The sequence below is a fragment of the Lasiosphaeria miniovina genome (genome assembly GCF_030549165.1).
Source record: "Lasiosphaeria miniovina strain SMH2392-1A chromosome Unknown B0T26scaffold_1, whole genome shotgun sequence".
NCBI classification, from domain to species: Eukaryota; Fungi; Ascomycota; class Sordariomycetes; order Sordariales; family Lasiosphaeriaceae; genus Lasiosphaeria; species Lasiosphaeria miniovina.
This window is the reverse complement of record NW_026848220.1, coordinates 6423185-6451142: the sequence shown is the minus strand read 5'-3', so window position 1 is coordinate 6451142 and position 27958 is coordinate 6423185. Positions and strand designations below refer to the sequence as shown.

General features: G+C 61.1%; 6 protein-coding genes across 6 annotated transcripts; 1 reads left to right on the top strand and 5 right to left on the bottom strand.

The window, feature by feature from the left end:
• Positions 1 to 376: 376 nt before the first annotated feature.
• Positions 377 to 1987, bottom strand: B0T26DRAFT_631607 (uncharacterized protein; the record flags this gene model as incomplete). Its single annotated transcript, XM_060436366.1, has 3 exons — positions 377 to 607; positions 749 to 1618; positions 1700 to 1987. The coding sequence occupies 3 exons, from the start codon at positions 1985 to 1987 to the stop codon at positions 377 to 379; spliced, it is 1389 nt and encodes a 462-aa protein (XP_060303692.1).
• A 2279-nt stretch (positions 1988 to 4266) lies between these two features.
• On the bottom strand, positions 4267 to 5260 carry B0T26DRAFT_632970 (uncharacterized protein; the record flags this gene model as incomplete). Its single annotated transcript, XM_060436493.1, has 2 exons — positions 4267 to 4849; positions 4914 to 5260. The coding sequence occupies 2 exons, from the start codon at positions 5258 to 5260 to the stop codon at positions 4267 to 4269; spliced, it is 930 nt and encodes a 309-aa protein (XP_060303691.1).
• Positions 5261 to 6297: 1037 nt separating this feature from the next.
• Positions 6298 to 9664, bottom strand: B0T26DRAFT_689709 (Sodium/calcium exchanger protein-domain-containing protein). Its single transcript, XM_060441051.1, has 6 exons — positions 8868 to 9664; positions 8586 to 8601; positions 8430 to 8537; positions 8303 to 8374; positions 8172 to 8249; positions 6298 to 8119 (listed from the first exon to the last, which is right to left on the bottom strand). Exons 1-6 carry the CDS (start codon positions 9542 to 9544, stop codon positions 6680 to 6682), a joined length of 2391 nt encoding a protein of 796 aa, XP_060303690.1. The 5' UTR covers positions 9545 to 9664; the 3' UTR covers positions 6298 to 6679.
• Positions 9665 to 12237: 2573 nt separating this feature from the next.
• B0T26DRAFT_632725 (uncharacterized protein) lies at positions 12238 to 15629 on the bottom strand (the record flags this gene model as incomplete). Its single annotated transcript, XM_060436472.1, has 3 exons — positions 12238 to 14202; positions 14255 to 14848; positions 14898 to 15629. The coding sequence occupies 3 exons, from the start codon at positions 15627 to 15629 to the stop codon at positions 12238 to 12240; spliced, it is 3291 nt and encodes a 1096-aa protein (XP_060303689.1).
• A 3960-nt stretch (positions 15630 to 19589) lies between these two features.
• Positions 19590 to 21439, bottom strand: B0T26DRAFT_82061 (GWT1-domain-containing protein). Its single transcript, XM_060447402.1, has 2 exons — positions 21228 to 21439; positions 19590 to 21153 (listed from the first exon to the last, which is right to left on the bottom strand). The coding sequence occupies exons 1-2, from the start codon at positions 21336 to 21338 to the stop codon at positions 19789 to 19791; spliced, it is 1476 nt and encodes a 491-aa protein (XP_060303688.1). The 5' UTR covers positions 21339 to 21439; the 3' UTR covers positions 19590 to 19788.
• A 1082-nt stretch (positions 21440 to 22521) lies between these two features.
• On the top strand, positions 22522 to 24177 carry B0T26DRAFT_82054 (uncharacterized protein). Its single transcript, XM_060447401.1, has 2 exons — positions 22522 to 23692; positions 23750 to 24177. Exons 1-2 carry the CDS (start codon positions 22759 to 22761, stop codon positions 23947 to 23949), a joined length of 1134 nt encoding a protein of 377 aa, XP_060303687.1. The 5' UTR covers positions 22522 to 22758; the 3' UTR covers positions 23950 to 24177.
• The last annotated feature ends 3781 nt before the right edge of the window (positions 24178 to 27958 follow it).

Here is a 27958-nt window from a genome sequence, read left to right as displayed (position 1 = left end):
ACGCCCTCCATTCTCTTCCTCTTCTTCTTTCTCTTTCCTTCTTAGCCAACGAAGGGAAAATCAACGTGAACCCGTAGCCAAACCAGCCGCCTTTCAAAGCCAAAGAACGCAGAAGCCAGCCGCAAATGCAAATATGGTAAGATGCTATCGTTAAGTCATGTCATGTCTGTGTGTGTGTGTGTGCGTGGTATCTTTTTCCGTGTCTGCCTGTGCGTTGTGAGACAAAGTGTCTCTCTTCTTGTATATCGGTCTCTTCCTTCGCGTTTAGTCAAGCGTTCCCAAACCCGCCCTGTAATAATCGATGCGGCGGGATGCGGTAGTGTACTGTAAGCCGGTCTAATGGGGCGGTCTCTTGCAGCCGGGCAGAGTCCTCAGCCTACCGGCCGCTCATCCGGAGCAGCTTGGTGCGCAGCCACAGGATAAAGCCCTGCCAGTAGCTCTGTGTCCTCTTCTTGGCGGTGCTGGAGCGCCGCGGCCGGGCCTGCTCGAATCGGACGTCGTCGACGCCGGTGCCAAAGGCCGGCGGCGCCTGTGTGGGCGGCACGCTCTCATACTTGCGGCCCACAAAGGCCATCTGCTTCTCCTCCATGACGGGCTCGGCGCGCTTCTGCTTGGGCGTGCCGCCGCCGCCGCTGCTGCCGCCGATGGGGCCCGCCCCACCGAGGCTCGCTGCGACCGAGGACCCGAACCCCAGGAACGACGCCGACGAGATGTCGTCCCTGGACGAGGTCGCCGGGGCGCTGCGGACCCAGTTGCCCTTCCCCAGGCTCCCTCCCATGCCTCCGGACCCCATGACGGGGGCCGACGACGTGGAGAGGTTGGTGGGCGTGGTCTTGCGGGACGCTGAGGGCCGCGCGGCTTCGCTGCCACTGAAGCTGGTCTTGCGTGCCGCCGCCTCCTTCTCGATGCGGCTGGCCTCCTTGTTGTCGCGGCGCTCGCGCTTCTTGATCATCTCGCGGTCGTACTTCTCCTCCTTGGCGCGCTCGCGCTCCTCAAACTTGCGGCGGGCGGCGCGGATGTTCTCGGCCCTGGCCACAGTGTCGAGCTCGGACCGGCTGCGTAGGCGCGGGAAGCCGGCCGACTCGAGCGAGCTGCGGATCGGGAGCATGGCTGCGGCGGAGCTCGACGGGGGGGAGGTAAGAGAGGGCGGCGGGAGGGTGCCCCCGACGCTGCCCGTGGGCGAATCAAGGCCGCTGCCGGCGAGGTTTAGGTGCAGGTCCGAGTGGCTCGCGGTGAGGCTGCCATGTGCGAGGCGCGAGGTCGTGGCGGTTGAGCGGTTGGTGTTGACGCGCAGGGGCGCTGCTGTAGATGCAATGTCGGAGAGAGACGACGTCCGCTGGCTGGCTAGAGAGGGGCGGCGCAGGTTCGACTGCGAGACGGTGGGCGGGAGAGACGGCGAGGCGTGGTGAAGGTGGTGCTGCTGCGAGTACGAGCGCGGGTCGAGACTGTCGTCTTCGTTTTCCGTGATTGTTGGGGAGTAGTCCTTTGCATTGTCAAACGAGGCCAGGGAATTGGCATACGACAGCGGTGGGGTCGACGTGCGCGGTGTCTGCTGGAAGGGATGAATGAAGCCGCGGGAGCCACTGCCAGTCGAGGCCTGCGAGGCAGTGCGGCCGTGCTGGAATGTCCTGCCGCCGCTGCCAGTGCCGTTGCCAGTGCCAGCACCGATGACACCACCATTGACGACCACTGTGCTGACGACGGCACCGGCGCCCGTGCCTGCGCTGCCGTCCCGCACGACGCCGAGGGCGCCAGAGAAGACGAAGCTGACGTCCTTAACCGACTGCGAGCGCGGTCCGTAGTTGCCCCACGCGGGCCCGTCGAGCTGATGGAGCTGGTCAGCCGGCTGCTCCTCCCATGCGCGGCCCAGATCCAACGAGTTCTTGGCCGAGCGCGACCCGGCCTTCTTGAGGATCGGCTTGACCATCTTGCCCCTCAGCTTTGTGATTTTGTTGGCGCCGCCCAGTTGCCCGCTGAAGGACGCCATGTGGTCGTCGCGTCGTGTGTCGCCCGCGAGAGCGGGGAGGAGAGAGGGGGGCCCAGACTAGGTGAGCGAGAGGACGGAACGGGCGGATCGCGGGGGATGCGAGGTGGATGTGGATGTGGATGTGGATGTGGGTGGGTGGATGGAGCGGGGAACGAGCTGCTGCAGGTGCTATCGCCGGAACACTCGCGCACGACGAGCGGGGAGCGCCAGTTTTGGCCGCAGCGCATCGGCGCTGTAAGCAGCAAACCCTGGGCAGCGTGCGACTAAATGTAACTTCCCAACAAGCTGTGCGTGCGGACGGAGACGGCAATTGAAACGGATTACAATTGAGGTGATGCGGATTACAACAACTGCGCTGATGGCGGTGCGCCGCGGTTGCCTATCCCACGCGGCCCGGCCAGTGGTCGCTGGGCAATGGGGACGGACGAGAATGAAGGATGTTCTGTACTTTACAGCTAGCGTCCCACGAATGCTGGCGGCGAGGTTGTTTTGCAGCCTGTCTGCCGCAGCCTAGCCGGGCATGGAGTGGATTCCACCGTGAGTGCCACAACCACTGCCCGCCGCCCAGAGCTCACTGCCTGGCAACGCACCACGAGCCTGCATCTGCGGCCAAGCAGCCTCAGACCACGCCCGCCAGAAGTCGCTGACTGATTCAGCCTCATTCCAGCATTTTCCTTCAGCATGTGCGAGTGGGGTGGGGAATGAGGGGTGCGGTTGCAGGGGTACGGAAAGGCTGGGAATTCGCCAGCCAAGGCAAGCAAGCAGCGCGCGGGCCCTGCAAACAGTGACCGAGACCCAGCGGCGAGGCCGTCTGATCCGCACGCGGCCAGCCACACGCTACGCTTTGCTCGAGCTGTGAGCTGATTGGGGGACCACAAGAGTCCCTTCAGCCCACACAACCTGTAACCCCTCAGGCCACAACAAGGCCCCAGGCCAGGCCATCAATATTTAGTATTTACCGCAATCTCGACAAAACCCAAACTAGCGGGGCCCAGGGCGGCGACGGCGTCGGTGCCCCTGTGCCGGAGCGGATCGATACTAATCTCTCGAGGAGTCCTCAACAGACTTCAGCCCGTTTGGGCCTTGTTATGCGTGACCACCTCAGCTGCCCCGGCCGTGATCGACAGCTGGCGGCGACGAGAGCCGCAGCCACTGAGCCAGAGAGAGTTCTGCCAGAGTTCGGCCCAGGGAAAATGCGCCCGCCCAGCCCAAGCCTATGCATTACACTAACAAGCTTGCGGCTGCCGCGACATCCTTTTGTGCAGTGTGGCTTGTTATGCACACGTAACGCTGGCCGCTGTGCGCAGTACAAATACGTACGTACGTCCATACATACGCGGCGGCGGCGGCGGCAGTGTGCCGGAGGTAGTTGACACAACGCAACGCAAGCCGCATACGGAAAGGTTATGCAATTCCATTGATCCCCGCTGCCCGGTCGTGTTAAAACCACGACCTACCGAATACATTATCGTGGAATTTATAATAGATAGCATTCTCTGAAGCCTCAACCGAGCTGCAATTTGCATTCCGTCCGGGCGGGCATTGGAACTCCCCACGTACATTTCCGGCTGTCTGCAATCAGGCGGTATTCTTCGTGACACGCAAACTCGCCCACCCCGCGAAACCGCTTCCGGTGGCTAAGAATAGCAAGCTTCTAGCCTTGGGGTTCTAGTCAGTTTCGAGCCGAGCCCTGCAAGCTAGAATTCGCCGGACCTGGCGATGTGAACGGAGTATCTTAGGAATGTCTAGCTAGTAACGAGACGTCTTGGACGCACCGTCGCTACTGCAGAATATGGTAGTCACTTAGACGTTAGGTTATTCGTTAGGGCCGAGGTGTGTTAGAGAAACTGAGAACAGAGACAGTGAGTTACAAGTACAGCGATGAGCTCGTCTAATCCATTCACGAAGCCGAGAAAAAGAGGTAGGCCGTATTGCGGAATCCTGAAGCGAAATTTTTGGATTCAGCTTTCTTTTGCGAGTCTTTGCGAGTCTCCCCTAGGTATGCAAACCTGGTCCGTTCTGTTAAGTTGTTTCCAGGAGAGAAACAGTTCCGGAATTTGAAACCATTTCACATCTTTTTTAGAGTTTAGGAATAGTCACAAAGAACAAGGCCAGGCTAGGCAGTAGCCAAAGGGATTTAGGCCGACTCTGGGCCACGCCGCAGCAGGCACGCCACAATGAGACGAAAACATGAGATAGCCCCTATTCGCCCCTATTCCAGAGTTACCTTCGCCAAACCTAATCGCCTTCCCTACACAGGCAGACTACCCAGAGACCTCCTAGCAGCCCGCTGGCCTAAACGCCCAGCGGGCCGGATCAAAGACGACCTCGCAGTCGACGGCGCCATACGTGCCGACGGCGCAGCTGAGGTCGTGGTAGCCTTCGAGGCCCGTGACGGGCAGATTCTCCTCAGCGTCGGCCTCTTCGTGCAGGTTCCAGCGGCCGACTTCCCTGCCACCGCGAGTAAAAAAGACCTCGGTCTCGATCCTGCCACCGGCGGCGACGCCACCCGGCACGGAGAACGTCATGCCGATGCCGTACGCCTCGCCGTGGCGGAACGGCTCCGTGAACGACTGCCCGCCCCATCGGTCGTTGATGAACTTGTGCCCATCGTCGCCGTGAACAGCCAGGCTGCCGCGGTGCCACCCGGGCATGCGGAACGACGGGTACGGCAGCGCCGTGAACCCCAGCGCGAGGCACACCTCGTCGTTGGCACTGGCCGGCGGGCGGTGGAATGGGTTGTTGCTGCCCGCGCGCGGCGGCGCCGGCCGCACCACTACCTCGTAGTAGACGGTGCGCGGCCGCGCGTCGCGCAGCGGGCTGTGCGCTGTCACGGCGTACAGCGGGGGGTAGCCGATGATGCTGGGCCAGTTAGTATGTCGTTACGGTTGTAGTCATCGGGCGAGAAAGAGGCAGGGGGTCGTACCAGCTGTCGGGCGCCTTCGCGTCCGTCTGCAGCGTCCAGCGGCCCGGTGCGGTCCAGGCGAGCTGCCCGCGAAAGCCTACAGCGGGCTCCATGAGGCGGGGGTTGTGAGCGCCGAGGGCGGCGAGGGCCGAGGCGTCGAGGGTGGTGGGGGCGAGGAGCGGGTGCTGAGCGCACCACTTCTCGCCGGCCTCGGCCTCTTCTTCCGGGGCGTTGGTGGCCGGCGAGCGGTACCAGCCGGCGAAGAAGCTGGGCGGCGGCGGGAACAGCGAGGTGTCCGGCACGACCGTCTGCCAGTTGTGCTGCGACTTAGTGTCCTGCTGCGGCGGGGGGCCGGGGGGTGGCGCCATGTAGCTCAGGTCGTCACGCTGCCCGGCAGACGGTGGGGGTCCGGGGGGCGGCGCGATGTAGCTCAGATCGTCATTGCGGCTCCCGGCCGCGGCAGACGGCGGGGGGCCAGGAGGCGGCGTGTAGTCATCGTTGCGGGCCGGTGCGGCGTATTGCCGGGGTGGCGGCGGTCCAGGAGGCGGTTGGTACTGTTGCTGGTATCCTGGCGGCGGTCCAGGAGGCGGTTGGTACTGCTGCTGGTATCCTGGCGGCGGCCCAGCAGGCGGTTGGTACTGGTTGTTGTTTGGCTGCATGGCTACTTTTGGCGTCGTTGCAGACGTTGGCTGCTGGGGACGCGGACGGGGTGGTTGCTCCTCGCTCGAGGGGGGTTGCTAGGAGTTCTTCTTGGATGTGCCCCCGAAACACATAATAAAGTAGCAGATCTCAAAATCCTGATGCGTGGGTGTGGTTAACAATTGAGATAGGCTTCTTGGGGGGGGGGGGGTGCGTGTTGGGCGAGCTGTGCCTCGTTGTTACTTGCTTGTCGTGCCACTGAGCGTGCCCTATCAGACGCAGATACCAAGGAGCTTGGGTTGCTTTATGGGAACCAGGAGGAGCCGGGAGATCGGGAGTGAAACTGCCTTGCCGATAGGGCACGACAAATCAAGCGGAGCAATCTAGCCACAGTCTTTCGTATCGTGCGTACCAAGGTTGGGGATACGCATCTGACCGATACAAGGTTGGCAGTTCGTCCGGTCGTCGTATCGAGCGAAGGCTGTTATTGGCAATCAATTGAGTTGCGCCTGCGCCCGCCTGTCACTCCACTGATTTGATCAACTTGCAACCCCGCACTCTCAGCGGCAGGGACTTTGGCGTGGCAGTGGCGGCCTTATTGTTGCCCCGCACTGATGACGTCTCCAACAGCTGCGCCCAAGATGTCTGGAAGGGACGGAGCAGAGCCTGCACATAGAGTGCAGCAAGCACAGTCCTACAACGCTTGGGACGAGACAACAAAGAATTAGAGACCTGACTCAAGGGGCTCGAGACCTAAGGTGACTTGCCGAGACACAAACACACCAGCTGCACGGATCAGGCCAGGTAGCAAACTCAGTCAGAGCATAAAGAGCGTGTTATTTTAGACGCTCGGTCATCCCGCAAAGCCAGTAGACGGCCACCTCTCACCGGGCGGTCGCTGCGGCCGGGAAGTAACAGACAGCCTCGGCCCCACAATAGGGGCCGAGGCTCGAATAAACAAACACACCAAAGTATAGCCGCCGGCTGGACAATCTGATGGCCGGCAAGCTGCAAGAAAGTAAATATAGCCTCCGCTTAATCCGGGTGGCCAGTCCCAGAGACGCCGTCACATGATAGCCCCTTTTTCGAGACACGGCCCCGCCCGGCCCTTTCCGTCCTGCCACCCATCACCCTTCTCCCGCCCCGTCTTAGGCACCAAACGAGCTCGCATCTTCTGGGCTCGGGTAGAAGAACGCTACAAGGCTGATAATCACATACGTGGCAAGGAGCAGGGCGCCCTCGAGGTAGTTGCTACGGCCGTCCAGCACCAGGAAGTTTGTAATAAAGGCCGAGACAAACAGACACACAGTCTCGAACAGCGTAAAGTAGAGCGTCATCTCGCGCCCCATGGCCCAGCCGATAATAACAATAAGGGGCGTGATGAAGAGGGCAATCTGGATCGAGCTGCCGACGGCGACGCCGATGGCCAAGTCCATCTTGTTCTTCATGGCTACCGTAATCGCCGTGACGTGCTCGGCCGCGTTCCCGACAATGGGTAGCACAATGAGGCCAATGAAGATCTCGCCAATGCTGGTCGTCTTGACCAGGCCCGTGATCGAGTCCACCATGAACTCGGCGCACACGGCTACGAGGCCCGTCGATACGAGCAGCAGGAGTACGGCGCTGGTTCGCGACAGCGCGTTCGCGTGGACGTCGTCATCCTTAGCCGCCGTGCCCACCGTCGCCGTTAGCGGGATCTGCGACGGCATCATGGCGCCCGGCGGGCGGTAGTACTGGTTCAGCCGGTCCGGCAGCGAGTTGGTGCGGCGGATGCCGTAACGGACGCGCGGCACGGGGCCCATAGGCGGCGCCGGCATAGCCGCATCGGGTGGGTGGATGAAGACAGACGGCGCCAAGCTCTTGGCCACGGGCCGCAGCGAGATGGTGCGCAGGCCTGTGAACGGACTGCGCACCGGCACGACCTCAACCGTGCCCTCGTCGTGCGACGCCGTGCTCGCGAGCGCAAAGTCGACGCGCCGCGGCTCGCCGGGCGCCGGCAGCGACGTCTTGGTCTGCACCTCGACGTTCTCCTCGATCGTCTGCGGGCCCACAAACTCCTGCGGGTCGCCGTGGCGGTGCTTGTGGGCCTTGTGCTTGCGGTGCCGCCGCAGCGACCGCCGGTGGTGGCGCCGGCGGCCGTGGCGGTGCGATTTTTCGTCGTCGACCGCCTCCTCGCTGCCGTCCAGCACGCCGCCGCTGAAGCGTGGGAAGAGGCGCGGCCGGAACGACGACTCCTCCGACGGGGGCTCGTCAACTACGGGTACGTCGGTGGTGCCGAACGACGGCGTGCGCGTAGGGCCCGCCATGACGCCCTCGCTGGTGTCCATTGAGATAACGCTCGACTTTCGGCGCCGGTTACCGCGCATGACCCGCCGCATCCGCTTTGACATGGTCTCGCGCGAGCGGTCAGAGTCGGACGAGTCCGAGTCGCTCGACGAGCTGCTGTCAGAGCTCGACGAGTCGAGCCAGCCAGCGGCCGGCCCCGGCGTCGACTCCTCGTCGATGATGTGCTGCGGAGTCGACTCGTACATATACGCGTGCGACATGAGTTGGAAGAGGAGGTAGATTCCGTACACCAGCAGCAGGATCTGCACGAGTTAGCATGCAGGAAAGACAGGGGCAGGAATACGTGGGGCTCACGATGCTGGTGCCGCGGCTAATCTTGAGCGACTGGTCGTCGGCGACCTGGGAGTCCTTGAACGAGGCATGGAAAGCAGTCTGCGTGTGTTAGTCAGCTTGTCAAGTAGGGCGCGATACAAAGGGCAGCGTACCGGCAGCACCAAGCTGATGACGCTAAGGCTGAGAAGACATGCGCTCATCTGCGTGACGGTGCTGTTGTAGATCTATACGGCGTTAGCGACAGGCTCGACCTGACTAGAAGACAATGGCTAGACACACCTGCTCCCGGTAGCGTAGTCCGCCGAGGAAGAACGACATGCCCAGGATGAGCAGCAAGTTGGCTAGGATAGAGCCAAGCAGCGAGGCCTGCACAATGCGGATTTCATTCTAGCACGGGTTAGCTTGGTCCTGCATGCTTGTGGCAGACAGACGTACCTTGACGAGGGCGATGCTGTGGACGTTAGAAGACGACGGAACAGTGAGCACGGGTACAAGACACGAGGGACAGCGCATGTGGACCGACGCAAGGAGACATAGGCAGCAGAAGATAGCCAAAGATGACATGGGACGCGATTGATTTGATAAGACCTCTCTCTGGAGGAGGCTTCTCGCTCGTTCTTGTCTTGATCACTTTACCAAGGAAGACATACATGCTGCGACAGGTTAGTTTCTGTCTGACGACGTGCTCAGGTTGGCCGGGCGGCGGCTTAGGCTTACAAGATGATCAACTCTACGGCGTTGCCAAACGTGACATTTAGCAGGGCGCCGAGAGAGTCCCCAAGCTTGTGGGCCACGTTCTCGGTGGCAAAACTCAGCAGGCCGGCGAGGGGGATGATGGCAATGGCATTCATGGCGAAGATGACGCCGGGGGACACGCCGGGGATCTCCTGGACGATGATGCCGATGGGCACAAAGACCAGCAGCAGGTTGAGCTTGGAGTAGAACAAGATGATCCTGACGGCCACCAGGAAGCGAGCGACGATGTGGGCCTTGGGAGGGTCCGTCTTCTCGTCCTGGGGCTGGCCGTCGCCGTCTAGGATAGGCCCCGGCCTCGTAGCATGCGGCGATGCGGCGAGGGGACTACTACTGGGCCCGTTTTCCGCACGGCCACCCGGAGCGGGCGCGGGCGCGGACGCGGCAATGCCGCCGCCATGGTGAGCTGGAACTGCATCGCCACCGATACCGTTGCCGAAGCCGTTGCCGGCGCTGCCTGGGCGCGGCGACTTGCTCACGGGGTGCAGGTCAGGACCTGGGGGAGGAGTTGCGTGGGAGAGAGGGCTGGAGAGGGGGAGGTCAGATCGTCTCGCCGAGCGATGAGTGCCGCCATGCGCCTTGGTGCTTGCCCACGAGCGGATGCGATCTTTTAACTTGGAGTCAGGTGAAGTTTCCTTCATCGAATGGGCGTTGGCGTGGCAGGTTGCGGTCGACACTGGCGGTCGCTGAGGGAGCTGGCTGGCGGTGGTGGAGAGTTGAGAGACTCAAGCTTGAGGCATTGGCCGCCTTTGGGCCTTTATGCGGAGGCGTGGCACCCCAGCCATGGGGGTTGGGGGGCTGCCAGTGCACTGCTCTCTGACCCCCCCCCCCCCCCCCCCGAACCGGGCAAGCACCTCTGGGCGCTGCAGCGGGCGACGCGCTAGCCCGCATCTGGCGCCCTGCGTCTAAGAGCCCCAGAAAACTAGCCTCCGCCCGCGCCTCGACGCTCCACTGCCCAAAGATACAAATTAATCTGTCGGACGCTTTGAGCCAACGCCTCCCACGGTGACTGACGGGCAAGACTGCAAGGGACGAAAAGAAGTGGTGTCGCACACCGCCGGACGCACATTGCCTTTCCGTTCCGTGGCATCCGGCGCCTGGTCTAACTATTCGGAGATACGGATTCGGTTGCGCCAAGCGTCCGAAGGAGTCGGCACCTCATCCGCACTTTGTACACCTAGACCTAGATCTGGGTAGGCAGAGATGAAGAGTTAGAGACAGATGACACAAGCGCGCCTGCGTCTGATATCAACTGATGGTTTCTCGGCTACAGACGCCTATCAAGCTAGCAGCTGTCATCACTAGCCATGGCACTCGGCGCAACTGACCCAAATCGAGCTGACCCAAATCGAGCTGACCCAAATCGAGCGCCGTCTGAGGCCTACAGAAAATCCCGTCACCTGCTTACGCCGGGACGCAGCCTGCATCCGTGGGTCAACTCCAACTTCCAAGCCCGTTCCAAGCCTGTCCAAGACAGCCTATTGCCTGCTTCCTCGCCTGGCTCTTGGCTTTTTCGCCCAAAGCCAATTGCGTGGCGAGTCGCCGCCAGGGCCATGTCTTTCTTTTCGTTTCTTCTATTCCGCGGCCGAGCACGCCAGAATTCCCGTTTCTCCCCTTTGTCCTTCGTGTGTTGTGGCTGCTGTCCCCTCCCGCTCCCTCTCTGTTGTCTCACATGACGTCAAATCCACGTTTACAGACGGTGGCACTTGCAGCTCGTGCGGGGCGCTGGCTGGAGAACAGACGTCGCTCGTCCAAGACTCCATTCCCTTCTGCCTATCGAGGCTGTGGGGAGACGGGGTCCTGGGGTCGGGGTTTCTGGGGTTTCTGGGGCGCCGGCCCAACCTAGCCGGCAGTGGTGATCGACGTCTTGTAGGACCAGAAACAGGAACTAGAAACAGGAACTACACAATAGAAAAAACGGTCACACCCAACCCGGCCTCAATCATCGTGTTCACTCACTGCTAGGCCTGTAGGTTCAACCGTAGCACCCTACACTGCAAAGCAGGCGCACACTCCCAATTGTCTGTCTGCCTCGTGTACCACTTCCGATGTAATTCCAAGCCTCGTCTAGACATGTCTATTGGCCAAGGCACCCGAGGTAAATAAGTAGTCTATAAGATACATGCCGGCGATTATCGTTCTTCCGCCTTGCCCTGGTTGTGTTATGGCAGCAAACGGAACAGCGTGCACGTGGTCCTGTCCTGTACATTCACGTCCGGCAAACACGGCTGATTACATCTTGGCATGCTGACTCCCGAGAGCCAAAAGAAGACCTCGTCCCCGTGCACGTGGTGCCTTGCCTTGCTGCTGTCCACTTCCTGGCGCACACCACCGGAATGAATGTAACACACTCTGCCCTATCCGGCTGCGACTTGAAGACGGCCGTGGTTCAGTCGGTCCCATCCTCTTTGCTTCCGGCAAGACACGGGACCAGGGCAGATCAGGAAAGCAGTGACACTAACAAAACATGCTTCTTTTCTGCAACAGCCAGTAGTACACAACACACACCACCCCACTCGTATCATCGCCTGCCCACCCCTTATCTCCACAAGTCTTAGACCCCTCTATTCCCACTCCTGGTCACCACAAGAAGCGCAGAGAATAAAACGGCAGAGGGGGATTGAAAGTTTCTTCCAATACAAATATATGCTATAAACCACCTTTCCCCAACACCGAGAACAAAACTATAGAGCTTCCTTTGCCGAGTGTCTTTGACGTGCCGACAAGACAGACAGACGAGAGACAGAAAACGAAGCCTCCCTTCCCGCCTTCTTTAATAGAGGAACAAGGAAAAGAGAAACAAAAACAAGGTAGGGCCCGGCAATGATACGGAGAGCAAACAACAAAACACAAAAGGGGGGTTGGATGAGGAAGTAGAGAAAAGGAAAAAAGAAAACCCCCAGCAGACGAGTACAGGTTGCCTGCCTGCCTGCAATCATTCTTTGCAAACTCCCCCTCCCTGCTCCGCTGGCTCTTCGAACAACAAATAGCCATGCGGCCTTCCATGTGGTCCGGTATATCGATGAATTAGTAGCAACCTCGCGCCCGCTCTTTGGGCGGCGCTTCGCAGATCAAGGACAGATGTGAGGGTTTTGAGTGTTTCTTTTTTTCCGTCTTATTACAAGGGCATATATGGTAGGTCGTATAACAGTGGGTTGCAAGTAGAAGCGCGCTATTTCCCTTCGATGCAGTCTTCCGTCAGCTAAAATGGTTGAGCGGGGGTTGTCGCATGTCGGACGGTGTCTGCCGCGGCAAGCAAGCACGGTCGCCGGTGAGTCGGCAGCAAGGGTGGAGTGGTGGGGCAGATGCGGTGCCAGCTTGGCGTCAAGCTGGATCAGCTGCCCTCGCCGCCCCTGGCCTTCCCTCTCCTCCTAAAAAAGTCCATGACCTTCCTTGCTGGACCGCTGCTGCCCGAGTGGTCGTGGGTCCGCGAGTACGAGTCGGTGTCGTAGGCGTCGACGAAGCGCTTGTTCTTCTGGAGAACGCCGCGGTTGGGCTTGCCGCTGTTCGCGGGCCTGCGTCCGTCGTCCTGGGCCGGGAGCGTCTGCGGATAGGGGGCAGACTCCAGCGGGCGGCGCATGTTGTCGACCGAGGCGTCCGAGGCTGTGTTTAGCACCGCCGCCGGCATGTAGCCCTCGACGTTGGACGGCCGCCCGTACTGGTTGTTGGGGTATTGCTGGTGGCGCCCCGCGTACGGGTCGGCGGGGGCCTGCTGGGGACTGCGCAGCTGCGCGTACATGCCGTCAAGGGTCGCGGCATCTGCATGTTCTCGGTCGACGTTCTGGTCGATGAACCGCCCGTACTGGTCGACGGCCGGGGGTTCCTGGATCGGCAGGTCCTGCTGCGAGTCGGGGGGAGCCGACTCGTCGCCCTTGCCGATGCCGATGGCCTTGAGCGAGAACGACGTCGGGATGAAGGAGAAACGCCTAGTGTGCTTCTCCTGCGACGTCTGCGACCCTGTCATGCTGCCAGACCGCTTCTTTCCTAGCCCTATCGAGAAGGAGCGGCGCGAGCGCTTCGAGTCCATCGACGGCCGCGGCTCTTCGCCAGCCGGCATCGAGTTGTTCATGCTCACGGGCGGATACCGCTTGCCCTTCTCGCCGCCTGGCTGCTCTGTGCGTTTCCGGTTCCGGCCTCCAAACAGGGACCCACTGCGTCCAAACAGCTTGCCTCCAATCTCGCCCATCGTGCTGGATCTTTTGTGGCCCTTGACCTCCGCCGAGGGCCGCGGCTCGGCGCCCTCGCCTTCTCGCGCAAACCCAGACAACCTGGCGAATTTGGGGGGCACGCTGATGCTGGGCCGGCCGTATTCCATGCCCTGCTCCTGCGAAGCCGAGCTGGGCATTCCGTAGGGCTTGGGGCCGCCCTTTGGCGGCTGCTGGATCCTTCCGTGTACGTTGGTGTCGGCCAGCTCTGGGGGCACGGGTTGCCCGTACGACGCGCGCCCGCTCACGCCGCGGGAGGCGTTGGACTGCATGGATCCGCCCGTCGGAGGGCGAGCCGCAGATGTCGTAGACGCCACTGCCATGTAGGCGGGATCGGCTACTGCGCGGGTATCTCGGCCTTGCCGCCCGGCACCAGCGGCGACGGGTGGGTTGCGGTGAGAGCTCGGCGGTCTCCGTGATGAGACCGGCGCCTTTCCGTACGCGTCCTTGGCGACGGGGGGGTCTCGGGGGAGTGGCTTGTCGCTGGGCGACGACGGGCCGACATCGCCGATTTCCACGGGGCCCTCGCTGCCTGAGCGGGCACGAGTCCTGCTACCCGACTGTTGTGCGCTTGACGAGTCTCCGCGCTGTGTTGTCGTGTTGGGGGCGACGTACTCGACCTGCACCGTGCGGCGCTTGTTGTCTCGCTGCTGCTTGGCGTACGCGCTCTCGGCCTCGGGATCAATGGTGCGCTGCTTGCTCGCGGCCAAGCCGCCGATGGGGGGCGCCGGGGCCGTCTTCTTGGACGACTCGCGCACCGAGGCGCTCCGCGTGATGACGGGCGCCTCGCCCTCGTCCTCAGCCGGCACCGTCGTGTTTTGGATCTCGCCGGGCGTCGTGGTGCTTGACGTGATGAACTCGACCACGTGGGCGTACTCGCTCAGCCAGCTGTGGCGGGCGACCTCGAACAAGTCCGCTCTCTTACGCGGGTTGGGCACGAGTATACGCCGCAGCAGGTCGCGGGCATGGGGAGTGACGTATTCGGGGAAGGTGAGGGGCGTGTTGACAATGTATTTGTACAAGAGGTTAATGTTGTCGCCTTCGGGATTGGCCGGGTCGTCGTCGAACGGAAGATAGCCGGCGAGCATGGCGTACTGGGCATGTTAGCGGCGGTAGGAAGGGGGCAAGTAGGGGCATGTCACGTACTAGAATAACTCCGCAGCTCCAGACGTCAACCTTTCGGCCCGTGTACAGCGAGTCGCTGACTACCAGCTCGGGGGCTGCGTAGCAGGGACTGCCGCAGCTCGTCTGCATGAGGTCGCCCTTGCGCGAGCCGTTGGGCTTGATCTTGTCCAGTCCCATGCGCTTGACGAACTCGCGGTCCGTCAGGTTCACCTCCTCGTCTTCCGACAGCTCCTCGTTGGGGTCGAACGTGTTAGCAAACCCAAAGTCGGTGATAATAATGTTGCGATTGCGGTCGAGCAGCAGGTTCTCCAGCTTAAGATCGCGGTGCACGATGCCCTTCTTGTGGAGGTAGCCGACGCCCGACACGAGCTGGGCAAACAGCCGCCGGGCAGCATTGTCCCGCAGGTAGCGGTGGTTGAGGATGTAGTCGAACAGCTCGCCCCCCGACGCGTACTCGAGCACGATGCCGTAGTGCCGCTCCGATTCTTCCATCTTGTGCAGGCGCACAATGTTGGGGTGGGTCAGCTGCTTGAGGATGGCGACCTCGCGCATGATCTTGGCCATGCGGGACGGGTTGCTGCCCAGCTGGTCCTTCTTGATGAGCTTGATGGCGACCTGGAGTCTGGTTAGCAGGGTTTCGAGGCGCTACAGCGCGTCGACATACCTGGACGCCGCCTTCTTGCTTCCACCCGAGCTTGACCTTGCCGAACTCGCCCTCGCCAATGGTATTGCCCAAGATGTACTCGCCAAACTTTGTGTGCTTCTCTCTCTTGGAATGATCGTGCCGGCTTCTTCCGCCGCGGCGGCTCTCGTCTTCGCCGGTGCCCACGACCGGGGGGGTCGCCGCGTCGTCGTCCTGGCTGCCCACGTTATGCGGCTGGGCCTGGGCGACTCGCTCCTTCTCCCGCTCAATGTCGACCTCTGGCTGCGAGATTAGTATGCTATTAAGAATTTCGCTCGCCTCTCGCGAGGGGCCCTTGGGCGGGTGGCCGGCAGTGGGCGGCGTGCGGACAGCCGTTGGCGGCTGGACCGACGGTCGTGTCTCGCGCGTGCTGCTGGACCGCTGCGGCGGCTCCTGAGCCATCTGGTTGGCCCGGCGGTTGCGGGAGCTCTGTGCGGCAGCCTCGTCCATGCGCGCCGCGTCCATGTTGCCGTTGATGTCCCTAGCCAGCTCGGGGTGCGGTGCTCGCCGGGGCGAATTGGCGGGGCGCTCGCTCGTCTGTGCAGCGCGTCGGGCGCTCGATCCGCCGTTGGCGTGGTGGTGCGTCGACGACGTGCGTGGGGGCACGGCGGTGGGCATGTTTCGCCTCCGGTCAGACGACGAGCCGTGCTGGTCAGACGACGCCGACAGGCTCGAGACGGGGGCGGGCGACGCGAGGGCGACGCGGGAGCTCATGGGCGAGCCGAGCCCGGTCTGCGAGTCGTTGGCGCTGGGCTTCCGCGAGGGGCGTCGTGATGATGATGCCGGTGATGCTCCTAGGGTGTGCTGATTCGCATAGTGGCCCGAGGCCTCTCGCGTCGGGGAGGAATGGGACGACGGGTACTGGGGATTAGGCGACGGCGAGTTGTGGGCAGCGACTGACGTTGGATGGAGCGGTGCCGCCTGGAGAGCACTAGACATTTTCCCACGCCGACGCGCAGAGTGGCCGCGATTGCAGTACTGCGGGAGCAAATTTGCGTCGATGTTGTTCCTGGAGCGAGCAGAGGCCGGGATAAGCTGGACTGAGCTGCACTAGGGTTGGGGGTGGGCGCCAGGAGGCGGCCAAGCAGAGAGAGCGACCCAAAAAAAAGCTGGCAGTTTCAAAACAGCCCTCTGCACAATGCACGCCTAGCAATTGGCGGGCTTGACGGCTCGTTTGCAAACAAGACCGGACGGCGGGCAACTGGTCGCTGAAATTACCAATCGATCTGCTCAGGCTATCATTTTGCAGTGAAGGGATTTGCAGGCAGTTTTCGAAGACGCTTCTGTGCAGCGTGCAGATAGCCCGTTGGTGCTGCCTCGACGTCGTTTCCAGGTAGGTTGGGACTCGATTTGTTGGTGTGCGGCCAAAAGGGCGGTCGGGTGTTGGCGACGCGATTGTGAAGGGGGGACCCAACCTAGGCGGCCCGGTCGTCTTACTCTTGGAGCTTGTTTAGTTAGTTGTTTACTTGCGCTGTAGCCGCAGGACAATGCGCCCGACAGAGCCAGCAGGCGGACCCGACGTGGGATTCGAGCACGACGGTGTGTGCCTGCTCGCTCGAGTGTTTTCGTCTGTAGCGGCGGGCGGACGGCGAGGCGAGGCAAGGTGACGCTAGGTAGCGAGGATGAAGTCTGATGGATCTAAAGACGGAATTTGTCGAGATGAGATGTTCGTGCTCCTGCCAGCGCTCAGCGCCCGTCGCTCTGTCTCTGGACCCTGCAGATACATGTGCTTGACTGAATACAGTGGGGCGTGCGCCAGAGTCGAGCCTTGGCGGCTAGTGTGTGCAGTAGCAGCAAGGAGCGGGTACATGGGCTGGCTGCACAGCTCGCCTGCACTCGACGTACCTACTGCTTAGGCGGCCCGAGCTGCAGTTGTTGGATTTAATTGCCCAGCCCAGCTCAATGGAAGCTGCTTGGCTCAGCTTCCGTCGCCTGGGCCTGACTTTGATGTCGACGGCCCGGAGACTGGTGCGAGTGACTGCCATTGTCAACATGACCCGTGGACATTACCATTACGGATACCGTCGTAGCATTATCTCCATAGGAGCTGGCCACTGACAGCAGCCATTTTTGCTGCCCTCCCTTTGGCAACCAAGCCGTAAGCCAGTTCAGACCTATTCTGAGGTAGGTAAATTGTCTAGCAACCACAACCACAACCACAACCAGATGCCACAGTCCGTCGCCTCCGGGCCGCAACACTGGGCCATCTCCGAGTCGGGCGCTGTGTGACGCCAGGATATTTGTGTCAGCCAGCCCTGCCTACCTGCTATTTGCTACCGTCCTGCCATCTCGCCTTCGTCGCAGCTTGACTTGGCCAACAGCGCTGTCTCGCCCGAGCCAAGGCGGACTGCTTGCTACGCCGACGGTGCCCAGCCAGTGCTGGACGTCATAAATACAAGGACTCGCCTCTGCGTCTGTGGGCAGCACTCAGCATGAGTCCAAGGCAGACCGCCGCCCCAGCTGCCCGGATCGCCCGCCATGCCATGCCATGGCAGCAGTGCCAGAGTGCCAACTGCTTGAGCGAGCGAGCCTCGACGCCATGTTTAGCCGGACTCTACGAACTCAAACCTTACCAGCTCTAGCCGGCAGCTAGTCGACTAGCCAGAGCAGCGCAGGGCATCTGATTCCGATATCACTCCCTGGCGCTGCAGCCCTTTGAATGCCAGATGCCGGCTTGCCGCCGTTCTTCGCTGTCCCAACGGCGAGGCCACGGGAGGCTGTAGAGGCTACTGTTTACAGGAGGCTATAGAGATTGCTATTTACCTGCACGAATTTCTCCCATTCGCCCTGGCCTCGTTACCTGACTCATCTGTTATGAAGGATTGCCGTTAGTCGTGGGCCGCGGCGTGGAAGCACGCCCTGCGCCCACCTCCTCTGATTGCCGTCATTGCCCCCAAATTGGTTGGAATACCACAAAGCCAAGTGTGCCCACGGGTGACAGGGGAGACCAAGCGAGCGCCAGGGGCTCAGGGGCTGCAGTCTGCTAGCGTAAGGTCCTGCCCTGTCTGCAGTGATGGATGCAGTCAACATTCCCCAGCCTGCACCTGCACGTCCGCCTCTGCTGGACATCTTCACCCGTCGCCTCGCACCACCATGGCATGGCCCCGGAGTAGCATGATCCAACGTCGCTGCGTGCTGGAGCGCAAGGGAGACGAACGGCGAGTCGTGTGTTTCCTGTCTGGGTCCCTCAGAGCGCGGCCGTCAGCCGTTGGGCGCGGCCTCCCATTCGCCGGGCCAGCCCACGCGTCGCTCCTATGGGAACATGACGCGCCCTTGCCCAGCGAGGCATGAACTGCTACTTTACGCTGGCGTCGGAGCTGCCAAACATTGTGCGCGTTTCTTTTTTAGCCCCATCGGCCTTGCATTGATGTTGTAGGTAGGAAAGGGATGGGCCACGATCGCCAGCGACCCGCACGCGCAGCCGGCTTCCACTGTCGCACACGGGCACCGGCAAAAATATTGCCATATGCCACATTGGTGGATGGGTATTGGAATTTCGGGTGGGCTCCAAAGGGACGCACCCTCCATCTGTCTCCCCCCGTCTCTTCTTTGCATGAAACACCCGGGATGACAGAGTGGGACGGGGAGCAATGAAAGTCCCCTTCGTCATCACAGCAGGATTTTCCCTCTCTCCGTTTTAATTTCTCCTCGCCTTTGCGCGACCTCCACCGCCCGCCGCCCTTCATTGGGCTCGACACTTGTTTTTTTCTTCTTTCCTACGAGTCGCTTCTAGTGACGGAAGGGAAGGCATTGACGGCCGGAGATGAGGCGCATGGGAAACGCAGGGATCTGCACTCGCGCGGTGCGGCACCACGTCGGCTGAGGGTGGGGGAGCGTCGTCTCACATCCATCCCATGCCCGAAGGCAGCCGCTTTGTTTCCACGCGGCTTCGATGGGCCTTCGGCGTGCGGCTGATCTGAGGCCATCCCGGCAGCAAACGGCTTTCTTGTCTTCTTTTTTTTCTTTTTCTTTTCTCGCCTCTACTTTTCTGTGTAACATGTTGCTGAAATTCGCACACTACACAGTAAACGACCTGACCGCACCCAGCGTAGACTTACCATGCCCTGTCTCGTGCCGCGTGCGTAGCATCTCTAGACCGCTGCTCGGCTCGGGCTGTCTAGTTTGTGATAGACGGCTCGTTCTCGCCTCGTTCTCGCCGTCACACGCGCGATGCCTCAGGGCCAATATAGTGCCATGGTTATAGGCCCCCCGTCCGAACCGAGCCGACTGGAAGGGCGGGATTTTGTCTACATATGCCTGCAACCAGCGGCGGGCTCGACGCGGATCCCGGATCTTTGGGGGACGTGAGGGCCCACCCCTATTATCGTGACGCCATTGCCCTCCCAGAAGTTCACCAGACTGCAACGCGCGAGATTGTGAAGGTTCCATCCAGACCGTCAAACCTTGGGTGCGCCAGTGAGCATTGCCAGTGAACATTGCCAGTGAACATTGCCAGTGAACATTGCCAGTGAACATTGCCAGTGAACATTTCCGTGCCTGATCGGGCGCTCCCGAATGACACGGCCGCCGCGCTACCACGCAGAAGAAAGTCGACGGCCGTTTAGCTGCCACCTATGTCTGCTAGCCAGGCCTGGAGCGGGTAAGCCTGGCAGCGGACAGTGCCTCGTCCAAAGACCTGCACTAGACTCTCGGTCCTGGCGAGCCTTGACAGCCTTGACTGCTCGGCACCCGAAAGAAGAAAGAAAAAATTGATCAAACTGCACCGCGCGGCTGGCTGGCTGCATGGCCACAGCCAAACAGCGCTGGTTGTTTCACTCCGTGGCCAGCTCGGCAGCGTACATGCACTAGACCTCAGCCGGGTTGCGCCCGACCGAGCAGATGACTTGTCGGGGCGTGCCCCTCAATTCGGTATCTACATTTTGACAGAAATATCGTACATGTCCAAACCCACAGCCACCGCAGTCACAAACGCCATGTAGGCGACCATTATCCCCATGGTAGCTACCCGGCTCACGTCAAGGGTCGGTACCGTCATGTTCACCAGCCCGGTGAGCAGGTTGGCCAGGAGGAATACGGCGAGGCCGTTACGGTTGTACGCCCTCAGCACGCGGCTGGTGGCGGTGTCGTGCGCCTCCTTCTCGGCGCGGGCGTCCTGGGCGCCGTAGAAGCCCGGGAAGAGCAGCGTGTCGACGAGGCAAAAGGCTGACACGAGCGCCGTGTTGAAGGCCGCCACCCACAGCACGTAGGGCAGGTTGGCGAGCCGCCGCGACACTGTCAGCCCCGCGCCGTACGTATAGTCGGTGCAAGCGTAGTACAGCGCCGTCCAGGCCAGTGCCCACAACGTCGTGTGCAGCAGGAACGCCGTCACGCGGCCGCTGCCCCTCGAGCCTAGGCTCCGCGGTAGCACCGACATGCCGGTGTCCTGGCCCGCCAGGAAGATGGCTAGGTACCCAAAGAAGCTAAACACGCCCTCGCGGTTCTTTGACAGCAAGTCGACGCGCGGGCCCGCCAGGATGAATGCCTTGAGAGTCGTGCTCTCGAGGACGACCTGGTAGGCAACGGCGAGCAGGACGGCCAGCCCGGCGTACGAGGGGACGAAGCGCAGGGCCGACTGGAAGAGGGCGACAAAGGGGGGCAGGAAGCCGAGCGTGAAGAAGAAATTCCAGTGCACGCCGTACTCGGACACGTGCTCGGCGTAGTCGAGGCCCTTGACGCTGACGAGGCGCACGAGGCCGAGGACGAACAGCGGCATCGAGTGGCGTAGCGACTGCCGTAGGCGGAGGGCTAGGGATGTGTAGCGGCCCTCGGCGCGCTCCTTCAGCAGCGGGCGGGCGCCGACGAGGCCGGCCGAGAAGACGAACGATCCGACGCCCATGTCCATCAGCGACGTGCCCCACGTCTCAACCTTAGCGTAGCGGCGCGGGAACAGGCGGAAGTCGACGGCGAGGATGCAGATGCACGTGACGACCATCATGTTGCCGCGGTAGCTGGTCAGGAACGGCTTGGTTGACAGCACGCCGAGCGGGGCGGCCTTGGGGGCGGCCGTCGGAGGGCGCCTGGGCTTCTTGCGGCGGCCCTGGCTCGGGGGGAGGGTGTAGACAAAAGCGGCCGTGGCTAGCAGCAGCACGTTGAGCAGCAGCGGCGCGGCCGAGTACAGCGTGACCGACAGGAGGAGGGCGCCGACGTTGAGTAGGAAGTCGACTACGAGGGCGAGGGCCGAGGTCGGCCTGAAGAAGGACTGGCGCGCCTGAAGGACGGACCAGAGCAGGCAGACGATCTGCGAGGGCCAAGTCAGCAAGCACACGACACGAAGCAAGCGGCATCTTGGTCTTGGTCTGGGGTGTCTCATACCGGGGCCACAGCGCAGACCTGAGCGATCTCGACCACGGACCCGCCCGACAGGTTTGACACAAAGTCCTCCTTGAGCTGCTTGTAGCTCGGCGCGGCTGATGCGTTGGCCATGGTGTCTGGGAGTTGCCTACGTTGTGCTCGGTCGGCGCTTGGCTGGGTGCGGGGAAGAGACGAAAGGAGAACAGGGAGGAAAGGACAGTTGTTTCACATCAAGACAGCATCGCTGTGCAGGCAATTGAGACACTGGACCGGCGATTGGTGGTGGGCACGAGGTGGTGGGCGCGACAGTAAGCGACGTGGAAGTGACGGCGTCGATGTCGAAGCTACCTTACCTAGGTAGGTCGCAGCCTCGCATTGGCAGGTTGCAGCTTTTTCAGCCTTCAGTGGCTGTCATCTGTTCAGTGGCTGTTCGTCTCCAAACGAGCGTGCATGGCTGGCCAATCATGATGGCCCATAGGACAGCCATCGCCCTGGCCGGAGCCCCACGTCAGGCTGGCATGTACACAGTACTGTGTAGCCACCCAGGGTCAGGTCCATGTCGGGGATAGCGCGCAGGGGTCTCGCTCGCTAGCGAGGTGGGCAACGTCAGGCCAGCGACTTACACCAGCTTCACTCTCAACACCAGAATTCAAGGTCCAAAGTCATCAGCATGTACCTTCCCTCTACATTTCCTGCACATTTCCTCCGCATTCCCTGCACTTGCCTGCACCTTTCCTTTGCATTGCCTTGACTTTCCTCCACCGTTGCTGCACCTTCCCTCCTTCTGGCGCCTTTCCTTTGCCCTGATGAGATGAGCTCCTGCACAGCCGCGACTTCTTTCACGTCTGGCTCTCGCCGACGCACCTGACAAGTGACGGGTCTGTCTCGCAGGATACTGCCGAGGTGGCCGAGGGGGGAAGTGATAAGTGAATGGATGGCGAGACTGGTCGCCTGCGCGGCGTTGGATGACGTCCACAGGTGATTTTGTCGCGGGCGTGCGCCATCGCCTTCTTTGTGCTCGGTCCCATTGCGTCGGTAGACTGCCGCAACGCTCGGAAGCGTGCAGCCTGGGCAACATGCCGCCCCGCTGTGCCGCCGCAACAACCCTCTCCCTCGCGCTCTCTTTGTCCGCCCATCTCCCCGTTTGTGTCAAGGAGCTTTGTCGCTCGCGCGTCGCCGCCGCCTGTGACTCAACCCTGCGCGGTTCGCCTGCTTTGACCGCGGCCTGTCTTTCAGCCCCTGCCGAGATGCGATATGGCCGGCCTGCCTACAAAAGCAGCCGGCGGAGTGTCGACCTGCTCGCCCTCGGATCCGCTTGGATCTGCCGTATACGTCATTGACATCAAGCGTCTGCTCGCCATCGCACAACTGAGACGCATCAACGGCTCAGCAACAACGATATTAACAGACACGCACAGAAAGAGACAGTCCCAGACAGAGAGACAGCCTCACACCGAGACGAACAGGCCCGGGCAGAGAAACAGCCCCGGAAAACCAGAAACAGGTAGAGACGGAGACAGCCAGACACGGCACGCAAAGTGACATACCTACCATGGAGACCCAGACCCGCTGGCGCCCAAACATTCGGCCCCTGAACACCGAGCGCGGTCCGCCCAGCCCCCCCGGCCTCTACTCGTCCCGCAGCTCCATCTACTCGGCGTCTATGCGGTCGCCAAACATGCTCAGCCCCATGTACCCGAGCTCACCGGGCTACGACCAGGCCATGCGGCGCCACGAGCGTGCCATGCTCGAGAGCCTCGACCAGCGCGGCCGGTCAGGTCAGGCAGGCCAGCCAAGCCAGCTCGAGTCGCAAAATCTGCAGAGCGTTGCCCAGAACCGCTCGCTGTTTCCGATCGCAGAGCAGAATTTGCGGCGTGCCTCGCTCGCCAGCCCCCCGCCCCGCCCCTCGGCAAGCTCGCCCCGTTCGCCCGGCCGCCTGATGCACCGTCCCAGGCAGACGCTCGCCGCCGAAACCCGATCGATCCTGCTCTCCGGCATTCCAGACCCCCAGACTCTCGCCGAGCGCCGCCAGTCCCTGCCTCCATCGTTCCCGGTCGGCCGTCGCGGCAGCCGCCACGTGCGACAGGAGCTGCAGGCCTGGGGCCACGTCTACTTTGGTAATGGATCTGAAGCCAGTTGCTTCGTAGCGGCCGTGGCCCTTCGGAGACCCAGCGAGGCCTCCTCGGGTGACGACGGCCCTACACGGAGTCGGGAGCACCGCCGCGTGACGATCCGCGCGCGCGTTCGCCCCCGTGCGCTTGACCGCAAGCCCTTCCTCCTCCAACGGACCTTTGATATGGACGAGCTCCGAGCCACGGTTCCGGAGCCGTCGCCAACCGCGGCATCGCCCCGGCAGCTGTCGGCCGACCTCGGCAGCCGAGATGCCCAGCTCCGCGCGCGCCGGCGCTCCTCGACCTCGGACCCTGCAGATCCCAGCGCCGAGCTTAACAAGTCTCCGGTGCGGAGTACAAACACGGTTCCGATCCGTAAGTCTTCCCAGCTGGCTCGCCCCGGCCCAATGCTAACATGTACACGTGCAACAGATCTGCGCTATGCGCGTGCTTACTTCCCGGTTCTGGCCGCGCTCATCTACTCCGGGCACATCCAGGCGCGCGACATCATCGATCTCCCCCTGCCACATCCCGAGGCCTGGACGCAGACGGCGGCACATGTCTACACGGGCCAGGGCGAGCTAACCGACGCCGTCCGACAAAACATTGAGTACCTGGGCGGTAAAGTTTGATTGCGAGCGGCGACACGCCACTCGCCGGTTATCGTGGCTGTCTAGCTAGTTTAAGCAGCCTACGTCTTGTTTAGCTTACCAATCGGTCCTATTTATGTGCATTGTCCAACAGCCTTTGTCTCTATCCGGAGCTGTCTTTGATGTACACAGTCCACTGGGTGAGCCGCGATTGCCGCCGCGTGTCGCATGTGCCTCGAGTCTTTCACTTGCCGACTGCTTGCTTGCTGGCCGATGGCTTGACTGTGGCCATACGCAAGCGGCACGTCTTCGGACGTATCGTCGGTCGGCCGTAACACGGATCTGCTTGGGCCTGCATCTCCGCGGCTGGTCTAGAGCTTGACCAAACTCTCGGGCTCGCTTGCTGTCAGGGTTTCCCACGGCAGTTAAAGTTCGCCGGACCCGTGCCAGCACCGGCGACCTTGACTCGAGCCTGCACTGCCGCAGTGCTTCGAAAGCATGGTGGCCCTGCTACGTAGCAGCTCAAGGGCCTCGGGTCTAGCTCTCACCTTATATGACCGTCTGGGCCCCTCGTGTGTCCTTCTGGAAGCCATCATCCGCCGCCACCGGACCGAGCCCGCCCGTGACCCCGGCCCCCGCCCCGCTGGTCTGGATCAACGGCTGGCCAGGCGTTGGCAAGGAGGCCGCTGCCGAGCACCTGTCCGCTGCTCAAGCCCGACAAGAACTTCCTTGTCGATGTCCTCGGCATCAGCGGCGGCGGCGATGACGCCTCCCTGACCACTGAGCACCCGGGCTACTTCTACTCTGACGTCCCGGCCGCTGCTGCCAGCCCGCCAGCGCTGTCGGCGCCAGAGCCGCCCTACAGCGGCAAACTCGCCTGCCTACTCCAGCAGCCCGCCAACCTCTCCCGCATCACCGTGCTCGCCGCCTGCGCCCCCCGACAACCCCGTCGGCCGCCCCACGGTGCGCACTTTTGAGCTCGCCGCCTCCCGCGCCGGCCGCCTCTTTGCGCCCGTCGTCCTGGCATGCGATCCGGCCGAGCATATGCGCCGCGCCGGCAGCCTGCAGCGCCAATGCAGCCACAAGACGCGGCGCACCACCCCGCCGCCCAAGCAGCCCTGCTGCCAGCTGGCTAGGGCGCCCGCTCACGCCGGCCCGACGCTCGACACCACGGCCGCGCCCGCCTTTGACACGGCCCTACGCATCGTCGAGTTCGTCAAGCGCCTCGTCGCCCAGCGCGACATTGAGCTGTGCTCTGGTGCCGCCGTCGGCACGCCGCCCGAGAGCTGCCAGCCCGAGTGGAAGCAGATTGGCGCGCGGTAGGCATGCTGCTATCATTGTGGTAAGGCTGGGGCTGCCGCCGCTGCAGTCTCTTTTATGCCTTGAAAGTCTGTGGGCAGCCTGGACGGCTGGTGTCGGGCAGATTTCTCAGGGGGGTTCTAACAGGCCCGAAACCAGGGGGCCAAACATATATACACCTGCTGGCAACCTTGAATGGCTATGTGGTGGCGATGTGCTGTTGTTCCCTTGACCCCTTTTTTCCGGCTGCCGGCTACCTACCTGTCACCAAGACCACGATACTCCTTTTCTTTTTTCTTGTTCATAAAACTTCTTGTACATATTTATTTATGAAGTCGCTACTGAATTCAAAGTCCACGGCACGTGGGCTGTCCGCTGATATCTGTCGGCCGCTGCTGATGGGCACCGCGTGTTAATTCGACCGTGGTGCCTCGGTAACTTGGGGTTGTGATCTCGCTGTCTGTCCTGATGGCATTCAATTTTCTTTGGCGATATGTACTGCTACTGTGCCGTCCTGTCTGGGTTTCTCGAGGTTTTACCCCCCGGACCCTGTTCAACCTAACTAGATGATAACTTTTGCGTAGTCTGGGCTTGCTTGAGAGCTTGGTCACTTTGTTACTTTCGGCTGGATTGTGTGCGGCGGTTTCCCGGGCTGCTCCGACCAGCCCAGCCCCTCGCAGAGTCTAGTGTGACACTTCTTATCATCGAGCAGGTTTTTTCCCACATTGTAATTTTCAAAACGGGCCTCTGGTCGAGATAGGTGGCCCGAGGGGTGCTTTTAAATGGTGCCGGGCCTATCGAGAAGCAGTTACTAAACGATTACTAAATATAAGTCTCGACCGGCCGGATCCTTCAGGCGATGGGCAAGGACGGAGCATCCCCCAAATAGGAGATCCCATGTCTAGTGCGTCTTATATGGCTGCCTGCACTGCGTTTCGGTGTTGCTGCTCCGGAAACAATCCTCCCTGGAATATCTCGTCTACCCGGGTCTAGGTTCGGGCGTAGTTGAGGCTCGGCCCTGTCCAGATTCAACCCGGCTCCGTCGGCCCCGGCCACCCAACGTCCAAGCGCCGGCATGAGTCGTGGCATCTACTGCCCAATACCGAGGGTCATGGATACCGTAGATTGATTCATAGCAGACACCTCATGGCTTTGGGGTGGTTCGCTTCTTTCCCACCCGCTTCGCTTCTGCATTGTTTTCATCCGAGTCTACTTCCCCTTGCTCGTGTTGCTGCGGCATGTCGACTACATCTTTGTCCACTCTTAACACTAGCAAACTTGTTTCTAGCGGTCTTACCATCTTCTGCTACCACGCTGGTGTCGTGCCAAAATATATATAGAGTCGTGGCTTACTATATGGGAGGCCGCCGTTGTCTCCCTGGGCAAGACTCGACCGAATCAAACGGGGATGGCACAGTACGACCATTGGGTCTTGTACATCGGCTAGAGCATATTCAGTGACTTCCTTACGAATCCACCGTTGATTTAGTTTAGTCCGGCCGAGAAATGGTCTTTGCCGTCTACCATATCAAGAGATGTTGCGGGCTTAAGCCCTGTTTATTCTCTTTCAAAGCCCCGTCCTACCGAAGTGATCACCATCTAACCGTCGGGACTATTTTATAGACACGGCCAATGTGTGAGCAGCAATTATAATTTGCTGGTTGATGTGTCCGTTCCATCCGAGCAGCTCTCTCGCATCTCAACAACTCGTTCCTTCGCTCACGTCACCAGTTACAAATGGTGACTATTACCATCTACACACTAAGCCAACAACATGATCCTGCCAATAGACTCGGCCCATAGTCTCCGGCCGCCTATCCACAACCACCAACAACAGCAAACTATAATCCCACGTAATCTGCGTAACCTGACAGAGACAGCTGCCAACAGCTTACAGCCAGTAACAACTTAGCAGCCCACCCAGAAACTCCAGTGCGCCTGCTCGGACCGACCTCGATGCAGAAGTTATCTCCGCGGCGCCGTTTCACGAAGCAAAGCAAGCAGGGCAGGGTGCTGGCTGGGCAGGGTGCTGGCTGGGCAGGGTGCTGGCTGGGCAAGGGGAGTACACGCACGACTAAGTAAGCACCAACTATTAGGCCGACAGCAGCGGGAGCGGGAGCGGGAGCATCCAAGTAAATTAGAAGCGATTATTTAGCAAACCAGGCAGCAAGAAGCAAGCAAGCATGCATGCATGCAAGTAAGCAAGCATAGTAGAGTAGCGGTGCGGTGGACATTACTGGGTACTTCGGCGACGATCTCGGCCGCTCCCCTCGCTCTACCGCATCGCACTGCATCGCGATCCCCTAGGAGCTAGTCAGTGTAATGTACGGCCTGGTCTCCTCGCGAGAATAGTAGCTGTCACCTTATCTCGGGTTGCTAGTCGGCCGTTGTGATTTTATTCTCCTTCTCCAGGTGGACTCCACCGCGTACATGGGCAGATACGCAGGGGGAGGCGATGATATTCCGTTAAAAGTGGGAAAGTGAGAAGAAGAGGAAAATCCTATATGTATCCATTCCGCCCTGGGTTTTGTTTTATTTTTGCTTTTTTACTTCCTCCGTCCTAATCCCTCGTTCCGCTCGCTGGTAGGTAGCCTAGTCTGCACTAATGTACCTGCGTTGCTGCGAACCCACCGCAACCGCAACGCACCGTAGTCGCAACAGCAGAAGAACATGAAGAAAATAAAATATGACAGGTCATTGCCTGGGCAGAGAGCAAGTTAATAATGCAAATCAGGTGCTCGGTTCACGCCTG